Consider the following 16,351-nt stretch of genomic DNA (forward strand, 5'->3'; position numbering starts at 1 on the left):
TATCAGTGACATGTATGTGTTTTCCTTGGATAAAAAAAAAAAATGTATCTCAGTCTTAAAATGTTACTCTGCATCAGTGGTCATCTTCTTTTATGTCTTCTTCTTGGGACTCCAATGACCAAAGCACATTGACTTATAAAAAGGAAGCTACATGTCCACTGATTGAATTGCAATGTCAGGTTATGTAACAAGACCACTTGCTCTGCTATGGAATATGCTCCAGCAAAAGAAATAAGAAACACAAATGCCAAACAGCCAATTATTTAGCAGCCTAGAGGGATTTCACTGTCCGACATTCAAACCACAGAAGGGAGGCGCGTGCATGCATTCGTCTTCATCCTCCAGGCGTCTGATGGATATGCTTTAGTGCAAGAGCAATATTTAAGAGTAATACGCCTGACTTTTAGATGTGGATTAAGTTATTACAAAGTATCCAGGAGGATCTTAGAGGACTTTCTATATTTAATCTGAATATTGGAACTGAAAGTAACCATTTGTGTGGATTTGGGGAGTCTTAGTTGAAAACTGATATAATTCCCGATGAAAATACAACACAAAAACTGTGAGAATAAAAGTCTACAAATAATGCCTACCATTAACACCGTTAGAAAGTATCCCAGTTGTAACTGCACAAGCAATTTCTCCACATGTATTCATACTTGCCAGCTTCATTACGCTTCCTTTTAAATTCGGCACGCTGTGTATACTACATTACGTTTAAATGAGGCCATCCCCAAAAAGCATCAGCTCCTGTTACAGCAACAGTTTGAGAGGGTTCAGTTACACAAAACATTGCCAGATACGTTTAATTCTCATTTTTGCTGAAAAGTCACGCCACAAATAGAACACAAACGTGTTTTGTAATGATTTCTGTGACGCTTTAAAAGCCGACTGATTATATTCTCGATGGGAGCGGAGAGCGAAAGTGCCAGATGCATTATGTCAATCAATGTTAATTTAAAAAGTTTCTTCTCCTTTTGTCAGATGTGGGTTTGTGTGTGTGTGTGTGTGTGTGTGTGTGTGTGTGTGTGTGTGTGTGCGCGCAAGAACCATCACTGTGTATAGTCATGACACTGATCTTATCTGAGCGTATACATCGGTCTGGCAGAAAAAAAACGGATGCAGCGTTATGTCTAATGAGAAGCTACTATATATAGCCTGGTGATGTGTTGTGACAGCTGAGGTCGTGCAAGGAGTGTTAGTGAGACGGAGAAAAGTAATGACTTGAAGTACACACAATAATTATGGTCAATACTGAACCCTCGCAACAGGTTTTTAGTTGACTAAATTAAGCTAAGGAATCAGTACACTGTACGTTTATGGTGTTTTTGACTTGTCTACTTATTTGGTCCAAATTGTAATTACCAATTGTTGGTTCAATCTGACAATATTGGTACTGGCATTGGGAAGGGTAAAAAGGTGTGGCCAATTAAAATAAAGCAGAAATTCATGCTTACCTGTATTAGGTTGTCCATACCACTGGCTGTGTCTGTTAATGTGATCAACTCTTTTTGCATCTGATCCACCCACTCCTTTACCCTGAGAACACAAAACAAATCAATTAATCAATTAGCCAACCAATACTCATTCAATGGCATGCTTCTGATTGGCCTGCACAGTTGAATCTAATTTGTAGAGCTGCTCCAATCCCATTCATTTTGATTACAGCCCACGAGATCACATAACCTAAGCTGAGCTTTATTGCTTACTATAACAATATGCAAAAAAAAAGAAAAGAAAAAAAAGCTGTATAGATTCAGGGAAAGAAAGCATGGAATAATAATCTTTAGCCAAGTGGATACATTCCTTTATTCCATATGAGCTGTGCATTAAAGCGAGAGCTATTCATAGTTGTCAGCATGAGAGTGTCACATCCTCGGGGGTGAGATGCTGGTTAATGTATTCTTCTGATGAGGAGGACAGAAAGGGAAAAAGGAAAAGACAGAACAGAGCACGAGAGACACAAATGTTCTTTATACCATTTTATCATACTTTGCATTGCAGCAAAAAAAAAAAAAAAAAAAGCATCAGTACAACAAGTAGTATTATATGACTCCTAAGTGAATATCTGTGAGCTCATGAACAAATCTAAACTGTAATTACCGGCATGTCTAAACTGTTACGAATCAACTTTATGGCCTGTAACTTAGCCATGAGGATTTTAAGGACACCAGTGCTTGTATGGGATCAGTGACATTCAGTTCAGTTCAGGTTAGGTTACTGTATGTGAGGGTGTGCATGGTGTACATGTGGAACCATACACCATAGCCTTACTGTCAATCACCAATGAATCTCTTTACTTGGCAGGGGAACCGTGACCCCAATGTATAAAAGTTATGCATGTTTATTTCCTAAATGTACAAGGCGTACAAAAAACAAAGAGTAAAAATGAAACAAAAGTGTTGTTTTTACTTTTGGTTTTAGGCTAGCTGTTTCCAGTGTTTGAGCTAAGTTTTGTTAAACTAACAGATTCCTGAGAGTGGCTTCATATAAGAGGGGTATCAATCTCATCTCACTCTCAGCAAGAAAGTAAATAAGCATATTTTCCTAAATATTCCTTTAAATTGACTGAAATCATTGACATTTTTTTTTACATTTCCCGGCCTTTTTTTTTTGCTGTAGTAGTGCTAATGTAGTAAAAGTAATTTCCACAGGTAATAAATTCCTAATGAAATCACAAAACTTTCTCAACCTCTCGTCACTCAACTCCCATAACATATTCTGAACGCTCTCTGTAAGTACATCTACAGTACTACAAACCCTCCCCCCCAGCTCCTTTCTGACAGCCAATAAAAAAATAAAAATAAATAATACATGACATAATCCATACAGAAAATGACCCTTTCTCCCCCACAGTGTGAAGTAACCTCTCCACTTTCCACACTGCTGAGGGGCCTTTGATAAAATGAACCCTGTCTATGTTATCTTATTAAAAAAAATACAGTGTAATGTGAGCACGGTTAGCCCACACTGGAAATGTGTGTCTGCTACATTTAGCCATCTCAGAGACAGCTGCTAGTGGCTGAGAGCAGATTTAGGATGGGCGTACTGTACTGTACTGTCAGCACATGGCCCTTTCAAACGCCCCATCAAAATCACGTGCACATACGGCAGGTTAATGGGGAAATAAGAGGGAATAATCTCTTACAAATGCATTAAAGTGGATTTCCATTGATAGTTGTTATGTCTGCCGACTACTGTACTTGGAGCCAACTCCAGGGTCGAGATACGGTCCACTGGCCGTAGCGAGCAGGTGTGTATTCGGGTTGTTATGCATGTGACCTTGTCAAATAAGCCCAGTTGGCCTTAAGCAAGAAGGGAGGGCCATTACAACAGGTGTCAAATGCAAAAATGGTGTGTGTGTGTGTGTGTGTGTGTGTGTGTGTGTGTGTGTGTGTGTTCCATCAAAGAAGAGATGTTCAATTCCACAATCCATCAATAATTCATGAATTAAATGTCATATTTATGAATTTTTTTGGAGCGTGTATTCTCATCACATCTACTGTAAGTGCGGGGTTATGTTGTTGCAGAACACACATTATCAGTTCACGACCAGAGCTGTCTATGTCTGACACTAATCCTGTTTAAAGAGCTTCTTTGTAGAAACCTCATTATGAGAGGAGTAGACTTACAACGAAACATGACCCAGGGAAAGTGTCTAACTAAGTTGTGGTAATACGTGATAAGTTCCCTCACTTGTCTGCAGCTGAGGTTTCTACACGAGGTCAGCTTGTAATACAACTCACTGCTAACAGCTAATTCAACTCACTTTGTGCTGGAGTTTTGAAATGTCTCTGATCTTGGTTAAATACAATCTCTTGGGTACAATCAGAAAGGCTCAGCAACATGTTGATTAGCCACTTCCACAAATAATCATCTTCCTCTTCCTCCAGTAAAAGAGCAAACATTCCCCGCATAACATCGGGATGTGTGACTTTCTCAAAATAGAGTTTCCTCAGTACGTTTCTTTATTAATAGAAGGCTTAGGACACCGTCTTTTATCAAAGAAAACGGACAAAAAAAAACTAAAAACATTTCATTAGAGGATGGAAACTTGGAGCAGGACATGGAAATATGAGATAACATCATTGTCCCCTTCCCATGCTCAGCTCCCATGCCGTCCCCTCCCACGCTATCGCTCCCTCTCCTTGGGGCCATTGGAGAGGGGGGGGGCAATATGGAAAGGAAGGAAGCCTCCAAAAAAGGGCTAGTGAGCCATGTTCAGTCACTCAGCTATAAAGCGGACTGCAGGGCTATAATTGAGAGAAGCCATGTGAAACTCAGCCAAGTGTGAGACCTGCTGGCATTAAAAGCCTCTTTTTTTTTCCCCCTCACATTTGTCATTATTAATACCCACTTATGAAGCAGACTGTTTTTTTTTCCTGACAGGCAACTGTTCTTCTTTTGTTTGCCAGTTGTGGTCACTCACTCATATATTTATCAAGTTGAACAGTAGTTACCAGGCAAGGAAGGTCTAAATAGTCTTCACTGAGTTGCGTTATGGAGCTTGACCTGTATTTGAGAATACAACTCAGGATATCTCAGGTTCAATAAAAACAATTACTTTATTGATCCATCCCCAAAGTGTATGCAAAACACAACACTAAATTGCTAGAGTCCCCCTTTAAAGAGATGCGCAGACAGAGAGTTGCCAACTTTTTTCTTTAAAACAGTGTTGCTAAAGTCCCCAAAAATATGTGTTTTTTTGTTTTGTTTTATCAGTATCTGTTAGCAACATGTTCCGTAATACTTTGTTGGCACAAGATTACAAAATTCCTGAAGGATTAAAAATCTAAACTGTAGGGCCTCTGAATTCTCAGTCTCCCAACAGAGAGACGTTTTCTTTTCTAGCCTTGAAGCTGGGACTATAACCGTTGTTATAAAGTCAATACATGAAATGATCCTCTTCTAAGTTCTTCCAGTGATACAAGCGACTACTAGTGCTTGCTGGGGAGTCTTAAGGGATTCCCACATGTTGCAGCAGCTTGTGTTTGACCAGTTGGCATCTAGCACTGCAAACACCACTGTGATAGTTCCAGCCAGCAGTGGTTCTCTCAGGATGAAATACAATAAAACAAAAAAAAAAAAAAAAAAAAAGGTGCTTTTAGGTGAGGTAGGTCATTTTGACAGGTGGGAAATATCCGATTAAAAGCTCCGATACCCGTCTACTTCAGCATGTTCGCGATAGTGAAATGTAATACGAGGTGCATATGCAGTAAAGATCATCGCGGGTTCACTGACTTTAGAGAGTCGGGGACACGCTCGGTTGGACTTTAGACCAACAGATCGTCTGATATTAAGGCTCTGAAGAGATGACATTAAAATTTCATCAAGCTCTTTCAATGTCCTCAGTCACCGCGAGTTTAAACGCTGTGAAATGAGATGAGGCGCTGTGAGCGGTGTCAATATTACCGCAGATAGTGCCACACCACATCTCTGCAGACCGACTCAGAAAAACAGACTCGCAAGACAAAAGACAGTCAACATGTCAGACGGTATGTGAGACTTTCACGAGTGCCAAATGAGCTCATTTCTTGACTAGACTCGTGAGCATGCGTCTTCATTTGTGCTTGACCCATGTGTGGTTGAGGGATAGCCAAAGTAGCCCCTCCCCCTCTCCTTTTGCCTCCATCCCTCTAATGACTGGAAGAGAAGTGGCCTTCTTTAGGGAAAGCGGTCACGTGTGTGTGTGTGTGTGTGTGTGTGTGTGTGTGTGTGTGTGTGTGTGTGTGTGTGTGTGTGTCCTGAGCAGTGGGTCTTTCAAAAAGGGCAGTGGGGGGGGGTTGCCCAGGGTTAAAAAGGTCACCAGGACAGGTGCAGCTCTTAATGTATTGAGGTGGGTGTAACCCATTTGTGCAAGTGTGTTAACAATTTCGAGTATGAACAAACAGCAGAGAATATGACTTCATAGCTTAAAAAGGGATAGAGCAACATAGTTCCTCGAAAAGTGATACAAAACAGGAGTATTGGACTTGCATTCAGCAAGTGGCCAAATACATTCCAGGACAGGTCGATGCTGACTTTGCTGGATGTGGAAATTGGGAAATCCCACAGCAACTTTAACGTGACAATATATCATCGATGCGTTTACAGGTTGTTGTGCTGCCCGAAAGCAGGCAGAAAAGCGACATACAACCTAAGCTTTATGCAAGGTGATAATGTTGAGGATGTTGTGAGGAGTAGCACTAAGGGAGCGCAATACTGGTTTGTGATGCACACACATCGTCTGCAATTATTTCCACATTAAAGAGGTGAATGACAAAAGAATAAAACAAGATGTGTATCAAACACATCAGGGCATACAGCGCTACCTTTACAAGAGATTTTATGAGCATTATCTGCCTCCTTAAGGGAGGAGGAACACCCAGACTCACCATTAGACGCAAAACAAAATAGCTTCGCTCTGCCAATTACGTAGGAGCAGACTGTCCAGTCTGAGGGGTGAACACAGGGAAGTGGACACAGGCCCAGAATAGAGAGCATGACTCAGCATTAAAAGCACTGCTGGCTTACCTCTGACCACATTTACCCCTCCAGCCGAGCTGTGCGGGTTGTGTTCCCCCTCTCCCTCCGTTTCTACACTTCAAAAACCACAGCATCTGGCCTTTAGCTGTTGTGCAGCTGTTTGATTCACTTTAACACAATTGTGGGAAGATCGTTTCAGGAAGGGAATATGCTTCAACATTGAAAAACTCAATATAAATAAATAATAATAAATATCAACGTCTGACTTCCTAAACGGTGGACTTGTTCACAACCTGCCGGAACCTCTGGCTAACTTCATTACTTGGTTGAGTACAATTTTATCACCGAGTGAAATCACAGCAAAAACTTTGAAAACAAGACCAAAGTTGTAATAAACCATAATTCCTTTTTAAACATATGATGAACTGACCTCGAACTCTCCTTGACTAATACTTTTTTTTTTTTTTCTACTTTTACCTTACCATTCATTGTCTGGATAAAAAGCTCACAGTTGAGCTGTTACAAGGGATTTGCAAGAGTTTGTTATCCAACTTTAAAAAGAGGGTTCCCAGATGGAGTCCATGGAGAGACGATTGGGAAGATTTTACCTTCAAGCTTTTTCTGCAGAGTCCTGTCTTTACCCTCATACCAGACTTATTTCTACGTTTCTTTTTTTGAGAAAGAAAGCAGCGCGTTAACTTTGAATAAATACCCTAAAGACCGTACTCTTATGCTTTGGGCTGTCAAAGTATTGGAACGGTTTGTCATAAAGCACCAGTAGCTACAGGTAGTCCTCTCATCTCAATTGAAAGTCGTGGTATTAACAGTCTAATGTCATGGTGTGTGCATTCCATATCCTTCACAGGGGAAGAGAAAGGAGTACATCATATTTTTCACCACCAACGACCTTACACCTTTCACGTTTTCATGTCTCCTTGTGTTTCAGGGATAAGCCTGACACCAAACGCCCCATGCCACGTGAAAAGTCCAGAAAATTGATCCAGCAGCATTGAACGCTACATCACTCCGGCCGAAACACTGAAAGGTCGGCGTCACGCCGGCTCCGAGGCCCGGCCCGTCTGTGTGCCAGCAGAGCCACGAGAATCCAGGGCTCAATATCCAATCTCGGAGTTTCCACTCCAGCACCCTCTCTTCTTGTAAACATCCTCATGTTTTTATACTCAGAACTCAGTCTGCGGATCCACATTTGATCTCTTAATACCATCGAACCCGTCACGGATGAAGCATCCGACAGCAAACACTCTTTGCTTTAATTTTTTTCTTCCCACCCTGTCTCACCATGTTGTGGAGTCGTGGTTTCCAGCACCGGGAGACAGCTCGAAACCTTAAATCCTCCTCCGATAGTAGTAATTTGGGCTTCTAATCTGTTCTTAGAGAGAGACAAGGCTGACACCATTACAGGAAGCAGAAAAAAAATGGGGATGTTTGAGGATGGCAGCTTGGATGTAATTGAGCCACTGGGGGGGGGGTAGCTAATAAGAGCCCTGACAATGAAGCTAGGCATCTAATAAGCAGCAGGCCTCGACAGAGCTTTGTGGAAGACAGTCACTTTCTACCAGTCCTTCCTCACACGTTTATCCTTTTTGTGTAAATTCATCACCTATTGCCTTGTTCATTTATCTTCCTTTGATTGTTTGAGTACTTCTTTCCATCTCTGCCAATCCTTTTCTCTTCCTTCCGCTTTCCTTCCACCTCTCTTACTCGAGTAGCTGTCGTTTAGTACAGCTTACATTTTCATCCTACAAACGCCACATAATTAATAGCCTTATTTGCTGCCTAACATGTCCCATTTTCTCTCTAAATGAACTCATAATGCTGAAAATGTCCTTCCTCTGTCCTCCTCCCCTCTAACATGTATCACCACGGAGCACAAAAGGCGACAAGTGATGATATCTTCTTCTTTACTGAGGTCAATAACACCATGATTGCAGGCTTTGTAAACGTCCCACGGCCTCATTATCTTCTAAGGCAAGACGCAATTGATATTTCCGCCTCTCTTCCACAATTGTCCTCTAACCAAGTCAGTCAGAGCCCTTTACCCAGCGGCCCCCTGCTTATCTAAAGAGCGCTGTTTAAGTGAAGCCTTGAGAAAAGGACTTTCTGCGCTCTGTCGAGCACTCGCGTGTATTACGGGTGTGGAAGAGCTGACGAGACGTTGTATGAGATCGTTACCAAATGATGGGGCGATTCTGGCGGAGCAGGTGTGGGTTACAGGAAGCTGATTCCAATGGGATTGATTTATCAGGTGAACTTGTGGCCAAAAGTTAAACAGCTTCTTATTGAGTTGGCCCGCTCAGCTTGTGGCTACACCACATGCATTGACCATATAGAAGCGTTCTCAATAAACCACCACACTAATCCGAATATAGTTATTTAGCTTTGAATGGCAGGATATGTGGAGCGTTATGGTGTGTCCACAAAAGGTTGAGAAGCTCTGCGTTCATTCCTGTGAATCTCGTGTGCAGTTATTGTGTGTGTGTGTGTGTGTGTGTGTGTGTGTGTGTGTGTGTGTGTGTGTGTGTGTGTGTGTGTGTGTGTGTGTGTGTGTGTGTGTGTGTGAGAAATCAGCAGGAACTCGTTCTTTCCCCTCTCTCATCTCGCGACGTTTTTATAAATAGATTCAACAAGCCCCAGGATCAGCGTGAATGTTTTTTTTTTTTTAAATTCAATTCAATTTATTTTTGTATCACAAATTCTAAAATGTGCCTGAGAGGGCTTTACAATCTGTACACATGCGACATCCTCTGTCCCGGAACCCTCACATCTTTTAACGGGGAGAAAAGAGGGAGAGACCTGTGGGAGAGCGACAGAGGAGCGATCCCCCTCGTCCTTATTACCAGTAAACGTTCGCATATTTACGATGGCATCCAAATGCGGCAACATCCTAATAGAATTATTCGTAGAAATTTAAATTTTCATCACAGTAGCAGTGTCACAATGAAGAGAGAGGCCGGCTTAGAGCAATGGGTGAACTTCTGACCTCATGTCGACGAGGGCAAAAGAGGATGACCTTATTTACTTCAATAAAGGTCATACCATTCACTCGGTAATGTAACCTTTGTCATACTGGTAGAATACTGTGGAACAGCCTTCCATTAAAAAGGATAGATTCATTTTTATGTTACAAGAAACAAATATCCATTCATTGATTTATTCAATCACAATAATGTCCACTCAAAGAAGTGTCTTAAAGTCAGACCAGGCCAATTGGTTATCTTCTGGTCCACCGGCGACATGAGCCCGGGGGTCAGACTCATTTCCTACCCTTGCCCACGTTTGACCTCACACTCACGGCTAGCTGGGACCGACTCGCTGTCCCCCTAGCGCCAAGTCGGCCTCGTCCGCACCCTCCATGTCAAAAGGCATATACATCCCGACAGAACTAACAGCTCCCATTGTATCGCCTCTCCCAGCAGGTGTCTGGACACGTTAGACTGGCAGAAACAGAATTGTTGTGACACCTGGAAGTGTTTGCACTCGCTGCAGAACAATCACACCTGCTGGTGAGATTCTAGCACGATGCTAGATTAGAGAAGAACAGGGACCACAGTTAATATTATGCCTCCTGTGTGCGCACATGAATATGGGTCAAGTTGGTGACTATTTCCTTGCGGAAATGTCAAGGACAAAGAAGTAATGAGTGATTTGCTGACAAGTAATGGATTACAACAATCTCTGAAATATAGCTTGTAAAAATGCAATGGGGACATGGCAGCCCACATAGAATTATATATAATAGGGATTGTATTTGCAGAGTAAGATTTTTCCTCACCCTGTACTATTTAAATATTGTCTTTTAAAGCCTTCCAAATTATTACAAAAATAATAGAATGTTATTCCATTTCACAATTTGACCGTTTTCTCCCCACTCTTTCTCAACGTCGCCCCTCCAGCTGACTTTCTCTCTGCTACATGTCATCCCTGTCACCTTCACACTTTATGAACAACCTCTCTACCCATCCATCCCTACATCAACTCTACCCTTTTGCCTCGCGCGCGCGCGCGCACGCACGCACGCACGCACGCACACACACACACACACACACACACACACACACACACACACACACACACACACACACACACACACACACACACACACACACACACACACACACACACACACACACTTCTCGGACGATGTGGATAAAGAGAGAGATTAGAAAACCCTCTGGCCAAAATGTCCAATTAATGTCAATCTAGACGCCTACAAGAGCAGACTACTGGTTAGTGCTGAACTGAATACTAGTCTCCCTGATGGCTACGCACACTGTCCGGCGTACTGTAGCAGTGTAGTGTAGTCTGGCATTAACAGCTCTTATGCACCAATATAACTCCATTAAGGGGCTCAAGGGATGTCATCATGGGTCCACTTTTCCTCTGTGTCTCTATCAAAATAGAACACATCAGATGGGCTTGTGTGAGATATCTTGAGCGTGTAAAGCTGGGGTAGGCCTTTGGAAAAAGGCAAAATAAATGTCAACATTTGAAAATGCATCCCTTCTCCTGCGGTTCTCCCCCTTAAGTCCTAAGCCCCTCCCACCAGCTGAGGAAGGGCAAATGCACATGCTTCCTACGGTAACCTGTGAGAGTACTAGTCTTTCATATTAAACACCATCCCCATCGTGAAATAAGCAGAAAATCAGGGTTTGATTTTCAACTTTCAGTCATACAACCTCCCTCTTCCAACTTTCTCTACTACTTTATCTTGTGCTCTGTTTTGCCTCCCTATGTTTTACATTGTTGCTCTTTATCGACTATTGATTAGTTTGTTAGGTTCTTACTTAATGTCCTTTAAGAAACACAAAAAGGCTTATGAATAAATAAACAATGTATATTAAAATAAAGAAGGAACGACATGCTTACAACACAGCCTTAAAACTACACTCCTCGTGCTTTATATTACAATATACAGATGTGCTTCCTGTACAGGAGTGGGCTCCCGACCAAACAGCTGTTAGCTATTCTCTAGGTTGCCTGGGCAACGCTGCAATGGAAAATTCTTGGGAATTTCCATGTGGCAAAGGATTCTGGGTAAGTAACACAGCACCAGGGTTGCTTCGTTAGTCCCACAGTTTCTTTTCACATACAGCACAGGGGGACATGACTATTCTCCCCAAAAATAATTAATTAATGAGGCACTTTAACCAGACACTACAGCAACACCCGGAGGCCACACGTAAACAAAGTGTCCACAAAATATCAGTGGGGGGAATTTATGGGAAGCCCCATGCCACTCTACACCCCTCTGTCCTGTATATCTACATCCGAGTCAGGACACTCAACATCCCTTCCCCAAAGACTGAGGCTTGCCTAAATATAGTCTGGGTTGAGATGGTGGTGGGAAGGGGGGGGGGGGGGGGGGGGCAGCGAAAGAGGGAAAATGCCAGTGAAAAAGTGGAAAAAGTTTAAGAAAAGGGCAAAGATAAAAACTGTGAATGAGCAGGGTGTGAAAAAATAAAGTAAGAGTGGAGAACCAGCATTCTCCAGGGACACAGATTTTGCACCCTTGCACGTGTGTGTGTGTGTGTGTGTGTGTGTGTGTGTGTGTGTGTGTGTGTGTGTGTGTGTGTGTGTGTGTGTGTGTGTGTGTGTGTCTAACTGATATAACCCGCCAGCTGCTTGACTCAAGGCATGCCTCCTGAAATATACCTGCAAGCACCAACTCCCTTGTGGAAATCCTATACAAGCCTGAGCTGATCATTTCCATCTGCTCATTACATTTTAGATTCACCCTCTTCAGAACTCTTTAAATCCCCGTATTATCAGTGTCATAATCCAACTTAGATTTGACACTGGAATCAAAGTCGAAGGAAATTTGTATTCATCAACCGTTTTCTTTTTCAATCCTTGATTATATTAGATGAGACGTCTTAAATCTCTCTGCCTCTCCCAAAGCAAGACATATGATCAAGGCTCTCTGACTCAATCAAGACACAAGGCCTGGAGCTTTTTCCATTGGCAAAAATAAAACATAATAAAACACCAACGTGTTGGACGCTGCGACTCTAGCCACTATGATTTTCCAGTCATACAGTATAGGCACATTTTCTGGTTCTACAATGATGCATTAACACGATTTCGTAGCTGCGAGCCAACTTTTTATATCACGACCTCAGTATTTGTCTGATCCCAGCATCGCAGATTATAGTCATGATTATCTAATTTTTGTCTCCATATTTCTATGTAGTTTTTAATGTTGCAATATATCACATTTAATGACCAAGCTGTTCAGCAGTAGTGCATCCAAGCATCTGGGGTCCAGAGGAAGTTTGGCCATGAAATCAGATGCATATGGTTGGCCTCAAGTGGGAACTGAGCCATATTCATTACTGACCACTGTCAGTGTGTCGGGGCTACTGGGATGTAGCAAGAGTCACCGTGCGAAATAATGTGAGGCTGAAAACTACCATTAAGGGAATTACACCTGATTAATTAAATCCTCAAAGAAACCATTGAGAACAGAGGTAGCTTGACTTTGATTCTCATTCATTTTAAGAAAAAAGAAAAAAAGAAAAAAAAAAGAGGGGCACATTTGAAGCAATATGGCTTATTCACTTTCTTGCCGAGAGTTAGAAGAGATAATCAACACCGCTCCTGACCTTGTTTGCTTAGAATTCACACCTCAGGAACCTTCTCTATATTTGTATACGTACACTTTCTCCGCTCACAGCTGCCCATGCTGCTCTCTGTTCGGATGAAGTGCCTCCTCGCATTATGCCCACTGATTGCCAGAGACGAGGAGAACACGAGAAGCATGGCTCTTTAGCTGGTTGAGCATGAAATCTAGTTAGCTTTTTTGCTCTTTTTTTTTTTTTTTAAAACAAGCAAGTGAGAGTGGGAGAAATGGAGCAGAGGGTGACAGAAACTGTGGAAAAATGGAGGATGGAAACAAAAAGTCGGTTGGTGACTAAGGCCAAAGCCAGAAAGTAGCATATGATCACGTCTTGGCCTGGATGGCTGAATTCAGCACAAAGCGTTGGCACACGATGACACAAAGATTTGGAAATGTCTTGTGTTTTTGGCTGTGAGGGTGGTAAGTACACATGCAGAATGCATGGAGCAAAATGTCCATATACACAACAGACATATGGGATTTATAAGGCCAAGTAATCTAGATTTCCTTGTCCTCTCTTTTTGTTTTTGCTCTGTCTCCATCTTTTCTTTTTTTTTTTATATCTCTCCTGATCTCTCAATGTGCTAGCTGGCGCCGAGATCTCTGGGGGGCTCAAGTCTATGACATCAGACTTTGCATTTCAGATCCGATGATGTTAATCATCTGCCTTCAGGCAACAAAGAAAAGAGATAAAGAGATACACGGGGAGCCGGACGGAAAGTAAGACGGACAGGGGATGAACAAGACGGAAAGGGAGAGCGATGAGGAAGATTGTGAGAAGGGACGGAGGAAGGGCCGAGAGAAAGAGAGGGGACATGAAGATGTGAAGCTGACAGATGCTGGCATGTGAGGTTAGAGATGGAGCCCAGAGAGGCAGTCACACTTCAAGCCATGAGACAGCGGGGGTGAGGGAGAAAGAAAGGACATGGCAATGCCAGTGTGCATGTACTGTGTGTAAATGTCTGTTTTTAGTCACACAAACGGTGAGCTACTTAAAACCTTTGCTTATCCAGATTTCTGAATTTCCTGGAGGAAAATACACTGGGTCAGTCTCTCCGTCTCTGCCCTTCTAGCTTCTCCGCTTCTCCCTGGGACTTTCACCTTGAGGAGTCAACATGAAGCTTGTCACTCAAAATCACCATCACCACAAGAGTACACCAAGAGTAAGACACGGGGACAACGCGAGGATGGGAGATTCTTTTTCGTTTGCACGATTTTGCACTGAACCTTTCCTCCGCAGCAAGAAGTTGACATTAACTACTGATGGCCAAGAAGCAGATGTCAAAATGCAGACTCTGTGAGATGACTGGGCGTTTTCTAGTTTGATTCTGGCATCCTCCTCTCTTCTAAATGAAGTTTTCCTAATTCAAACAAAGAGCTCCTGCCAATCTTGTTGTAAATTTTATTCTTTTTTTTCCCTCCCCGTTGCACGGATGGCCAATTCCACTCAGTAAGTCAACTATGTCACTGAAAGTTGGTCTGCAGCTCGCCAAGCCTGTGTGAATATCATGTACACAACCCACAGATCAATCCACTTAGTGCCCATGAAATATAGGGAGCGGGCAGGCCACTCTGCTAGTCTGACATCACTGTACTCGGCCATTAGGCTGAGTGCCATCATGGCTCCCCACCTCTCTAGGGGACTACTTGGGCTGCATTCAAAACCAAACGCTGTAGTCCAGCCTCCGTCCGAACCATCTGGAACACCTTAAACCTGTTGATTAAGCGTGAGAAGCAGCATGGTAGATGAAACTGGCTCACACACACATACGCGTTTGTTTGATTTAGAAACTACGGCTATATTATCCGTTACATCTATTCAACCCATAGTTGGAGGCCAAAGTACTGGGATGAATAGAATAGCAACGCTTAAACGCTATTATCCTGTATGTTGGACTTGATATGTACTTATACATCCATATAGAGGTGGATTAAGAAGTATTTGTGTCCAAGTGACAAACTGAACAGATACACTTTACTGTAAACTGGAGGAAAACTGCACCTACTAAGGAACCAGTAGGTAAGGCCTGAAAACATTAGTTTATTAAATTAATTCTGCCCTCAAGTCTCACAAGCTGCCCACATGGTCTGCAGAAAAATGATAATGCGAGAGAAATTTCTGTAACCGATTATCTTTTTGATCGATCAATTAATGGTTTGGTCTATAAAATGTCAAGATATTGAAAAAAGGTCCGTCACAAGGTAATCTGTCCATATTGCTTGTTTTTGTCTGACCAACAGGTCAAAATCCAAAGATAGTCAATTTACCATCAAAGCAGACAGAGAAAACTACCAAACACATTTACATAAGCTGAAACCAGTGAATGTTTTGGCGTTGTTGCTTGAAAAACAACGGCATGAACTATCAAAGTGAATCAAATACACACACACACACACAAACACACACACACACACGCACACACAAACATGTTTTGTGGGTGGAGATGCTACAGGAAAAGTTTGAGAACATCTGAGCGACATTCACACCTCAGTCCACCTTCCTGGCATGATTCATTTGACAGTAAGCCACATGTCCCCCTTGCTGCAAGCTGGCAACAAATGGACAGTGGCTGCTGAGATCATGTTTCACAGGGTGAAGTTGTATCCGAAGTAATGTGCAATCATCATCACTTGGCAAGAAGGAAGCACTTTCTGCTTCTGCTGAGACGCTTCGAGGATACTGTTCCACCAACTGCAATTTACAGAGTTTAAAATTGAAGATGGATTTTCAACATCGACTGTGAAAATTAAAAGTCAGGCTGTCCTTTCTGCCACACCGCATATTATCCCGAGACTTTTCAAAAAAAAAAAGCCAACAGGCTGTTATGAAGCTGTACTCACATCTGCGCTGTTGGGAATTGTCCGGTCGACACAGATGAAATGGTTGACAGCAGTAAAAGTAAACAGACTGAGTAATCCATGGCTTTGTTTAGTTCCCCGCAACCAGGATACGGACAGGAAGAAGATGCACATAAAAGGTTTTCACAAATCCACAAACGCCGTGCGTACTTCTCAGCCAAACGCCTCACACCGCCATCGGTGCGCGTTTGGAAACAAATCTCATCTGGTATCTATGTCCCTCCCACCGGTGGAGTTGAGGCGTGAGCTTTTTTTGGCTCGGCTGTGTGTGTGTGTGTGTGTGTGTGTGTGTGTGTGTGTGTGTGTGTGTGTGTGTGTGTGTGTGTGTGTGTGTGTGTGTGTGTGTGTGTGTGCGTGTGTATGTGACTGTTAACTGAGTGTCTCAAACTG

At 42.6% G+C, this 16,351-nt stretch overlaps 1 protein-coding gene across 1 annotated transcript in view; it reads right to left on the reverse strand.

The window, feature by feature from the left end:
• cacna2d1a (calcium channel, voltage-dependent, alpha 2/delta subunit 1a) overlaps positions 1–16,351 on the reverse strand; it is a 76,542-nt gene extending 60,191 nt beyond the window's left edge. Inside the window, exons 1-2 of the mRNA XM_068717410.1 lie at positions 15,944–16,351; positions 1,458–1,539 (exon numbers count right to left, since the gene is read on the reverse strand). Coding sequence (XP_068573511.1) covers positions 1,458–1,539; positions 15,944–16,023 — 162 coding nt within the window. The 5' untranslated portion in view covers positions 16,024–16,351. The remainder of the gene's footprint in view (positions 1–1,457; positions 1,540–15,943) is intronic.

The sequence above is a fragment of the Cebidichthys violaceus genome, unplaced genomic scaffold (genome assembly GCF_023349555.1).
Source record: "Cebidichthys violaceus isolate CVI_PGR_0920_01 unplaced genomic scaffold, fCebVio1.0.p SCAF_21, whole genome shotgun sequence".
NCBI lineage: Eukaryota > Metazoa > Chordata > Actinopteri > Perciformes > Stichaeidae > Cebidichthys > Cebidichthys violaceus.